This window comes from Vulpes lagopus, chromosome 10, assembly GCF_018345385.1.
Source record: "Vulpes lagopus strain Blue_001 chromosome 10, ASM1834538v1, whole genome shotgun sequence".
NCBI lineage: Eukaryota > Metazoa > Chordata > Mammalia > Carnivora > Canidae > Vulpes > Vulpes lagopus.
Window position 1 is genome coordinate 1840265 of NC_054833.1, and position 10921 is coordinate 1851185.

General features: G+C 47.7%; 1 protein-coding gene across 1 annotated transcript; it reads right to left on the reverse strand.

Moving 5' to 3' along the window:
- Window positions 1-1275: 1275 nt before the first annotated feature.
- Window positions 1276-8933, reverse strand: LOC121500069 (endogenous retrovirus group V member 2 Env polyprotein-like). The gene is made up of 2 exons (XM_041771503.1): window positions 8589-8933; window positions 1276-3001 (listed from the first exon to the last, which is right to left on the reverse strand). Exon 2 carries the CDS (start codon window positions 2754-2756, stop codon window positions 1413-1415), a length of 1344 nt encoding a protein of 447 aa, XP_041627437.1. The 5' UTR covers window positions 2757-3001; window positions 8589-8933; the 3' UTR covers window positions 1276-1412.
- Between the last annotated feature and the right edge of the window lie 1988 nt (window positions 8934-10921).

Genomic DNA, 10921 nt, shown 5'->3' on the forward strand with positions numbered 1-10921 from the left:
ATTCTCCTTTTACTGGAGACTGATTTACTAGTCCAGAGAGGAACCAGAAGAATCTGCAAAGAAACCTTTCTCTATTACTTCCCTCTCTTCTTTTTACCTTCCCTTGGGGCCTAAAATTGTTTTCCTTGGTCTGTTCTTTAATTGAAGATAGTAGATAAATTGGAATTCTAAACTGCTATTCTGAGTTCCTTCTCATTGACGTTTCCCTCTTGTGATGTACACCGCAGGCATTAACCATTTTTCTCCTTTTGATCTTGTTAGAGTCCTGGCTGCATCCTAAAATGGGGAGGGGTGGAGTTTTGCCTCCCCTACAAGGCTATAGGGAGAAAGGGCAGGTGCCCCACTAGGTGAGCCTCTGGCACACGGATTATCCTAATGAAGTTACTCCAGAAACAGTGGGTTCAAGGACGCTCACGTCCTCCCCCGTCCCACTGAAAGCAGGAAGCATATCTCCCATACGAAACATACCCTCCCTTTATTAAGTAAAAAAGCATCCGCATCTCCAGAGGACAGAGGCTGGAGAAAGCCAAGGAGATACTGGAGGGGGGACTGCTCCCAACCCCAGGGCTCTTTGGCTCTCTCAGCAAAAGCAGTAATTGACGCGAGGCCAAGGAAAGATCAGGCCGTGTTTATTGGGGGTTTATGCTCCAAGACCAGGGAGGCGGCCCAGGGAGCTAAGGTCTCAGCCCGCGCTCGCTGACAAAACCCCAGAAAGCCTGTAAAGAGGCCGAGGAGGGAAGGATAGACGTCCTGGAACCGAGGGGTGGAAATTCGGGAAGCTGTGCGCAGGCGCGGAGGCGGCACCAGCCTCCCACGCCTCATTAGCATCTTAAGCCTCCACCCCAGGCCCTGACGGTGAGCATTACAATGAGGAAAAAAGTAGGTGAAGGGTCGGCGCCAAGGTCCACCAGGGCACAATCTGGTTTCGCCCGGTTTCTTCTGGCAGACATCCTGCTTCAGCATCCCTGGAGACGTGCTCACAAACGGGTAGCTCCGCCTTGTCTTCTGGGTGACCCGCTGGGAGCACCGGGCTGGGCGGTGAGGGCAGGGGTGGGGTACCAGACACAGCCCCTGTGCTTGCTAGCTCAAGTCCCCTGAGAGATTTTACTCTCCTTATTTCTGAGGAGGAGGGGCTGAAGGTCTCCTCTTCTGAAACTGCTTCTTGCGGAGCCGGGGCGTTGTCCCTGTCCTGCCAGGAGGAGTAAAAATCTCGCTGACTGCTCTACTGATCTATAGGGTCCTTGTTCTTCTTGGGACTGGATAGGTGGGTCCCTTGTGCCACCATCAGTCTGACAGGAAACTGCTGTCTAGAAGACACAAACTTAACCAGAAGATTAAAGAGGCAAGGTTTGAATATTAACAAAAGAATTATTGGCACAAGCCAACCTAGGAAAGGAAGGTATCGTGTGATGTTAGGAGTCCTGAAGAGTTTGGGGATTGTGATTATGGAACCCATGCAACCATCTGGTTTGTCTGTAAATCTCCTGAGTATTTAGTTCAACTTCTCCAGAGATGCTGATGTATGTACAGCAGGTGTTGTTGACCACTGCACAGACACCCCCTTGTTCAGCCCGAAGATAATCTAGAGCTAACCGATTGTCAAGTATGTCATTAGCCAAGGAATCCAGGGACTCCTGGAAGCCCTCTAAGGCATCACCAGCGTTTGAGGCCAGGTTTTCAATGACCTGGGTAAGGTTTTTTAAGGTTGTTTCATGATAGGCAAACTCTCCCCAAGGGGCAGCCAGTCCCATGGCTTCTTCAGTTGCTCCCAAGATTAATCTGAGTGCTCTCGTATGTCTGGTTTGAGAAGTGACATTATATATAGTGGCACCTAATCCTTTAGGGCCCAATCGTCCCAAAGTGCATTCTCCCCGGAAGTGAACATTATCTAAACACGAATAGGCCACTGCCTGAGGAGGCCAAGAGAAAGAGGAATTGGGGCTCCCTTCATAGGGTAGTTTATTTTGTGGTGGACCGCAGAGAAACAGATACCCAGGGGGAGCACATGCTTGGTGGGGTGAAGAGGAATTAAACCAGCTTCGTAAATGGGGACCCCAATTAGGTACAGTTTTGCATCTGGGCGACAGGGGCCCTCCATCCAGTGGCCCCCCACCTAGTTCTGAGTCCTCTTCTATTCCCTCCTGGCTATCAAAAGCAGATGGGGTCTGGTAGGTGAGCCTCCAGGAAGGGGTTGCTGTTCCTTTCCAGTATGTACAAGAGAAGTTAGGTTGGTCGTCTGGAGAGAGTAGAGATGAGTCTACACACCAGTGGGTCTTGTTGGGGGTACATGTAGAGCTTGCAGAGGAGAATGACATAGGATAAATGGAGGGCAAGCTGCCCACATTGGTGAGGCAGGCGTTTGTCCGGCAGGGACAACAGGGCTGTCCCTGTTTTTTACAAAGAAGAGGCCGCTTAACCTGGAGACCAGTTTGATTCCAAGAGTCTGTAAGCCTGACACATGGCATAGCATCACGATCGTCGAGTTCTACCACTAGAAGTGGTATGCTCCTAACAGACCCAGAAGTCAAGGTGAGAGTAATATCCTCATTTATAGGTACAAACTGGAGCTTAGGAACCCCATCTTGTGGGCGTGGATGACAGATCCAACAATTGGAGAGATTATTTCCAGAGGCCACAATGCTAGAAAAATTGACAATTGAGTTTTCTCTCCAGGTTGCCCCCACTTTGCTATTTTCTTCCCAACTCATTCCCAGGAGAAGGGCCAAGAGGAGGGTCCACTTCATCCATCCCATCATTGGTTTTGATCTTCTAGACCCCGTAAGGGCAGAATGGGTCTTTCCCAGGGAGGGGAGGTAACCGGAAACAGTACTCACAGAGAAGGAAAAGTAAAACAAAGGCAACAAAAAGCAAAGTTGGCAAACCAAAGCACCAAGGTATAATCACTTATCTGATTATGAGGGTCGCTTCTCAAATAAGTACTTGAGATCTTCTACAGGCTCACATGAGTAAGATGGTCCAGGCCTTTCAGGAATTTCTGAGGCTGTCCAGGAGAAAAAGGTATCAGCCTGGAAAGATATACGCAGCTAAGAATTCCTTGCAGCTTAACTGCTATTGGGGTGGCTAAAATCACCCAATAAAGGCCTTTTCACTTGGGTGGCAACTGATCTTCCGGGGAGTCCTCCTTCCAGTGTTTTAAGGAGGATCAGATCCCCTGGATTAATTGCAGTGGTGGTGGTTGGAGGGTTCTCTTCTAAATTACCTCTAGGGGGGTGCTGGTGGTATGTGATTAGCATAATCCCTAAAGCTTTTTGCACCTAGCCCAAATAAAATGCTGCAAACTCTGGCTTATTTTCCCATCTAGTAAAATACCAGAGTTGAGCAGGGGTCTCCCATGTCATTTCAAATGGGTTGAGTCTTAGGTTAGTCTTAGGGGCAGTGGCAATCCTGAGTAGTGCCATAGGAAGCAATTGGACCCAAGGTTCATAAATTTCTTGACAAAGTTTTGCTAAAGTCCCTTTTAGGGTAGGATTCATCTTTTCATCCTTCTCTGAGGAATGGAGGCGCCAGGGAGCATATAATTTATAATTTATTCCCACAGCTGCCGAAAGGCTCTGGGTGATTTTAGCTGTAAACGGAGGCCTGTTATTGCTTTGGAGAGACTTGAGAGCCCTAACCAGGGGAATTCTCTTTTAGGAAGGAGTTCTTGACCTTGGTTGCCTTCCCAGACTAAGTGGGGAAGGCTTCTACCTATTTAGTAAAATTATCAACAAACATGAGGTGGTATTTGTAGCCCACTCATGGTGGAAGCTGGGTAAAGTCTACTCACTTGTCTTCTCCAGGATATGTCCCCTGGTGTTGGACTGGTGTAAGAAGTGGGAATCAAATGGACGGGTTTGAGACGCATAAATTATAGGCGAGGGTAACTTGTTTTATTGTCTAAGTCCCTATCCTGAAAAGACCCTTTGCACCAAGTCCCAAAGGATGTCTCTTCCATAATGGGTGGCATCATGGAAATGTTGGGCTTCTAGAATGAGAATTTTCTCTCTCCTAAGCCACCCAGTGCTTTGTTCTGTATATCCCCATGTCTCAGATCTTCATGTTCCAGCAGCAGGTATTGAGGGCAGCTGGGGAACTGGTAATAATCCGAGCTGGCTCTTGTGCTCAGGTGGCCTGTCTAAACAGTTGATTGGTCAGCCTTAATACTTTCTTCAATTACAGAGGTCTCATCTTTCTGACAACTTTTACAATAGACTCCAGCTACCTGATTGAGAAGTTGCGCTATCTCCAGGAGGGTGAAAATTAGGGCTTTATGTTTTATTGATAAATTTGTAACTGTTAACATTCCCCTTACTTTCCAGAAGAAAGAATTATTATTATTATCAATCAGTATAGAGACTTCATCTTTTCCCTTCTCCCAACTGTAAGGCCCTAATTTGGGCTATCAGTTTAGTCTTTTGGGTGGGCAGAGCATTGAGGTGGAAAAGCTCAAGCCTCTATGACTCTACTTAGGCTCATTATGTAGCCTGGCTTCCAGATGTCTCCTTCCGCAAAACTGCTCCTGTCCATAACCGATACCAGATCTGGATGGTCAAGGGGTTTTTCTTGAAGGTCAGGTCTACTAGAATATGTCTGTTCCATTGTCTCCACACACCAATGCTGGAAACCTTCCTCTTCTACAGACGGGAGCAGGGGAGCAGGGTTTAGTTTGGCATATGTTTAAAATAACATCTGGGGAATCTAGCAAGAGGACCTGATCCTTACTTAGCCTTTCTCTGGTCAGCCAGTGGTACTCTTTCATTTCTAGTACTGTCTGAACCTGATGGGTAGTCAGCAGTTGACCCAGGTCAGCTTAGGGGTCTCGCTCACTAAGAGAGCTGGGCTGCCACTGCTCACAAGCAGCTGGGCCATGCCTGTGCAACTGGGTCTAGTTATTTTGAAAAACAGGCACCAGTCTCTGATCAGGGTCCAGCTTTTAAGTCAGGACCCCCAAAGCAATTCCCTGCCTCTCAGGGACATCTAAGTAAAAGGCTTATCCAAACTTGGGTAGGGGCACCACCCAATCCAGTTTTCAAGGCTTTAAAAAGGCCCAGTGACATCCGTGTTGTTGGGGTCCCTTTCTCCCCACTCAAGGCCTATAAGGGGAGTTAGCATCAGACCATAATTAGGGAACCAAATGCAACTGAGCTCTGCCATATCCTGAAAGCCACAGAGAGCTGCTTTCTGGTTTGGGAAATGGGCACAGTGCTGGTGGTCCTCTTGGGATCCCCGGTCTGGTGTGAGGATCAAGTCCACATATTGGCCCTATTGTTGTGATATGTGGGCTTTTGATGGGGGAACCCTATATCCTCTCTTAACTAGAAAATTTCAGGTTTTTATAGTCTTATGATCTGAGGCCTGCTTAGCCAAACTGGCTATTAGCAAATTCTCAACATACTATAAGAGGATCCCATCTCTCACTTTTAATTCCCATTTAACTGTCTTGCATAGTACATTTCCAAATAGATGGGGGCTGTCTCCAAAGCCCTAGGGAAGCAACGTCCAGGTGTACTAAGTAGCCCCTTAAGTACCAGGAGTTTTTCATTCAAAGACAAGTAAATCTTGACCCTCCTCGTGAAGGAATATGCAGAAAAAGGCATCCTTCAGGTCTGGCACAGTGGAAAACTGAGCATTGCCTGGGACCTGGCTAAGCAGATGATTCAGGCTGGGTACTCTTGGGTTTAGGGGAACAATTATTTTATTCACAGCCCTCAAATCTTGTACAAAGAATATTCCCCACTGGGCTGCCTCACTGCAGGATCTGGGGTATCACATGGGGATTGACAAGGTTCAATCATCCCATACTTGAGAAATTGTGAAATTAATGACTGTGTTCCTCTTAAAGATTTACTCTGTATGGGATCCTATTATTCCCAAGGACAGCCTGCTCTGGGTTTTAACTTTATCTGAATGGGGTAGACATTTTTTGCCTCACCCAGGACATGAGTGTCACACACAGGTGGAGCTACTCGGTTTTGTGTTCTGAGCAATATTTGAGGGCTCAAATCTGGGACCATCCAGCAGTGCCTGTGGATGAATTTGGGTTTCTGTTCAATTTTCATCTTAGTACCAACCCTTTTCAAGGTAAAACATGGCTCCAGAATCATTTAGCAGACCTCTCCCCACCGGTAGGGTCATCAGAAAAGAATGAGTAATAACATCTGATCCGGCTTCACAAGCCAGGGGAAGAGTAAGCTGTCTTACCTTTGACTGTCCATCTATCCCAGTTACCGCACAGTCATGGTTAGAGAGGGGCTGATCATCAACAGGGTGAGGTGGGACACAGGAGGCGGCTATAGTATCCACAGGGAATTTAGTTTTTCTATCCACCATGTCAAGGGTGACCCCAGGCTCCACTGGCATGATGGTGATGGGCCTGGTGGGCGCTCAGGCCTCTTCTCTACAGCTGTGTGGCCCTGCTTCCAAGAGGCTGGCCAGGAGGAAGCCAGTCAGCTAGGGCTGCCAGCTTTCCCTTCCACTGGCCTTCCTGTCTGCAGGATGCACATTTGTTCCATCCAGGTGGCCTCTGCTCTGATCAGATGGCTCAGGCTAGAGTCTTCCAGGCCTCCTGGGATCACCCTGAGGTGGTGGGCTATACCAGGGCAGCCAGATCTGCACCTTTTTGACTAACCTTTTGTCTTTATTGGCCTCCTCTACCCTGTCTCAATTGTTCAAAACCTTGAAAGCCTCCTCCACCAAGGGTGACAGCAGGGTCTGAGAGCCTAACTCTAACTTTCATAGAGTCCTAATATCCGAGGCAGATGGGGTGATAAAATGCATGGCCAATAAAGACTTCCCCGCTGCTGACTCTGGTCTCCACTGGCATATTATCAGAAGCTCTCTATCACTGGTTTAGAAAGACAGCTGGATTCTCATCCTCTTCCTGAGTTGTTTCCCTCACTTTGTCGTAATTAACTGGTTTCACAATGCACTTCATCCCTTCAGAAAGGCAGGTAACAAAGTGCCTCATCTGCACCTTGTCTGTTCTGCCCTCATAATTCCATTGTGGGTCCTCATCAGCGACAGCATTTCCTTCTACCCAAAGCACTCTGTCCCCTGGGCTGGCGGCAGGTACCAGACTGATAGCATACTCACTAGCCTCCTAAAGATCCTGTCTTTCTCATCTAGGGTGCAACAGTAAGGACTATGATGACACCTTGTCAGGTGAGAAAGGAGGTTAGTTAAATAAATGCATCTCTAAATTTAGAGGGTTTTCTGGAAAAATGACCAAACTTTTCTTTCCACAGCCCCAGATCTGTGAGGGAGAAAGGGATGGGAACTCTGGTCACTCCTCCCTCGGGGATGGCACAAGTCCCTTAATTTGGGGTCTTGGTATTTCTCCCCACTTCTGAGATCTTTTGCAAAACAAGTCCAATTGCAAGATTGTATTAAAACTTAATGATCCGGGATCCCTGGGTGGCGCAGCGGTTTGGCGCCTGCCTTTGGCCCAGGGCGCGATCCTGGAGACCCAGGATCGAATCCCACATCGGGCTCCCGGTGCATGGAGCCTGCTTCTCCCTCCGCCTGTGTCTCTGCCTCTCTCTCTCTCTCTGTGACTATCATAAATAAATAAAAAATTAAAAAAAAAAAAAAAACTTAATGATCCATTTTGGGGCCACAGTTCCTGGTCTCCTAAGTTATGTTGGAGCCAAACAGTATTGTAAAATATATATATATAAATGTGTGTATATATATATATATATATATATATATATATATAAATTTCCTTTTCTTCAAACCATCCAATTTAAATTGATCCCAATGATTAAGAATATATCCTAGAAGGGAATCCTTTGTCACATCTAAGGTGCTGACCAGGTTGGGTGGTTAGACAAAGCTGATGATTTAATTAAAAAAAAAAAGGTGAAAGCTGACTAGCAGGTGTCATCCCTGGGACTTTGTGTCTGTGTGAATAGTGGACCTGTTCTCGTCCCACTTGGGCTTTTGGTAGAGGCAGACCAGTATGATGAGGCAATCTTGATTTCTTAAAAAAGGCAGCTTCCAGTACAGAAAACGATTAGTCCCTTGAGGCCCCCGAATCCAAATCAACGTCTGGATTTCTTCCATCTTAGACCAGAACCAAGTCTGGCTCACCAAGAATTTTCCTTCCCTCTAAATAGAATAAATTACCAAATGTTTCACAAGACAAACAAAAAGGGAAAAGACAGGATGATCAGCGGCAAGACAAGACATGGTAGGAAGTTAACATGCCACTTTCACAAAGACAATGAGATTTCTCAGGGCGACAGCTGATCTGAACCCCAAAGAAAATAACAGAGTCTGGAAATAATTCTGGGTTTTAAATAAACCCAGGAAACCAGCTGGTCTAGAGACCAGCTAGAAAAGCCAGGGGAGGGGCCACGAGCCATAAGCCACGAGTCACGGGGGGAGGGAACACTTAGGTCGGGCTCGGCCCACCAGAGGACCTCCAGTGACCCCGCAGGGGATCAATACCGGGGAGAAGGGAGTGTGGGCACAGGGGACACTCGGCCCCGGAACGCTCGACCATTTCCGCCGGGGAACTGCAGAGCGAGGTGACAGACGGGCAGGAATCCGCGAAGCCTCTGAGCGGAGGCAGGGGCCGAACTCACCGCCGCGGAGACGCGGGATCAAGCTCCAGGCCGCTCAGCCACTCCGCAGGGCGGACGGGCACCATCCGCGGTCCGCCAGGGCCGACACTCGAGCACCGGGCGTCCTCGGGAGCAGGAGTCCCGGCGGGCTCCCGGGACAGACGCCGGCGACTCCCCAACAGGCTGAGGCGGGAAAGGCGCGGAGCCGGGAAGCTGCGCGCAGGCGCGGGGGCGGCACCTGCTACCACCTGCCTCGCGCGCCTTATTAGCATCTTAAGTCAACACCCCTGGCCCTGACTGTGAATATTATAATAAGGGGAAAAGTAGGTGAAAGGTCGGCGCTGGGGTCCTCCGGGGCAACAAGCCGGTTTAGTCCGGTTTCTTCCGCGGAGTTCTTTCCGGCAGACATCCTACTTCCGCATTCCTAGGAGATGTCCGGAAAGACTTGCTCCGCCTTGTCTTCCAAGGTGACACGCGGGGAGCCGGGGGGGAGGGGCGGGGGGGGGAGGGTGTCCAAACACAGCCCCTATTCGATCTCGAGACCACCTTTGATGGCAAAGTTAGGAGGGTCTCCTGGAGGAAGTGATGGTTCTGGGGAGACTTGTCTGCTGCGTGACTCACCTCCTCTTAACCCCACTCATCCCCCTTCTCATTTCCTGCCTCGCGTTAGTTTGGAAGAATTTAAATGCCTAAACCAAGTGTTTGATGTTATTCTTTATTATACAAGCGATTTCCCACAAGGTACCCCACAGTCCACCCCCCACCCCCCACCCCGCCTTTCTCAGAGTCAAAACCTTTCTGATAAGGTCAGGGTTGAGTTCGGCACAAGTGAAAGCGTTTTTTTGTTTTTTGTTTTTGTTTTTGTTTTTGTTTTTAAAGCGTTTAAAAGAAATACAAACCTGCTCAAAGCTTTATTGTCCGGAATGCTGAAACACTGGAAAGCTGTAACTTGCTTAAAATCAGCATAGCCAGTTAGTGACGCAGGGAAGGGGAGGGACTCCATTGTTAGGAAGGCTCCATTTCCCTTCTCTCTGCAAGGCCCAATTTACTCATGTTCTGTATTTCCCCTTGCACCTGAGTAAACCGAAGAAGCTCTGTTCCCACTCCAAGAGGGAGACATTAAAGTTCATCATTCTGAGTTTCCTCCTAGGCCCCCATACACCTGGTAACATGTAAGAGGAACCAGATCCCGAGCATGTTCCAGAACATTAGCTTCCAACAAACCTCGGTTTTCACTGGTGCCAACCCCCTACCTCCATGATTTATGGAATTATGCTTGACACCTTTGACTGAACCCAACCTTGCATTCCTTAAGGAACATATGCCCCTTTCCAGTATAAACCCCTAACTCCAAGTGAGGAGGAAACTCACTTCTCTGAGCCTCCAAGACACTCCCATCTGCTATACTCTATCACTAATCCTAGTCAATAAACTCTGCTCTTGCTTTTTCCTGGCTCACATTTGATTTCTATCCCACTCAAAGCCCAGGACCCTCTTGGTGGGTCCAGCAGAAACCCCGCTGGGTCTTCGGGCCTGCCCTACCTACTGCTTCTCTGACTCTACTTTTTTTTTTTTTTTTTTAAGATTTTATTTATTTGAGAGAGAGAGAGAGAGAGAGAGAGAGAGAGAGCACAAGCAGGGGGAGGGAGGAAGCAGACTCCCCACTGAGCATGGGGCCCCACATGGAGCTTGATCCCAGGACCCTGAGATCATGACCTGAGCTGAAGGTAGAAGCTTAACCGACTAAGCCACCCAGGAACCCCTAGCCCACTTTCTACAACTGGATTACTACTATTTAAGCCATCACTTTAGATACCTGACTTGGTTCCAGGATCCTCCATCCTGGTTCTCAACATATGATTTGAAGATTTCTGGCAAGGTGGGGGGATCCCCTGTTATACTTTCAAGGAGTCTATAAGGTTAATACTCACTAGTGTACAGTGAAGCTTCTAGAGATGACGGCCTGTGATACCTCAACACTAAGTACAGACGTACCTGTGAGGGTCTAGCCCATCTTTTAGTGAAAGCCAGATATTAGATTTGTGAAAACCTTAAAGAATGCTACATTTCTCAATAAAATCTATTTTACTTTAGAAACAAGTTATTTTTCATAACACATTTTTATATTAACTTATAATGGGTTTATTATTGCTATTTTAATATAAATTGCAAATACATTTTTTAAATGTCTCAGTTTCCATCTTTAATGCCATAAATATTGGCAGATATAACCCAGCTGAGCAAAAGCTCTTTGAGGCCCTCAATAATTTTTAAAATTTTTGTTTATTTTTAAGGTTTTATTTATTTAGTAAGAGTGGGGGAAGGGCAGAAGGAGAGGGAGAGAGGGAATCTCA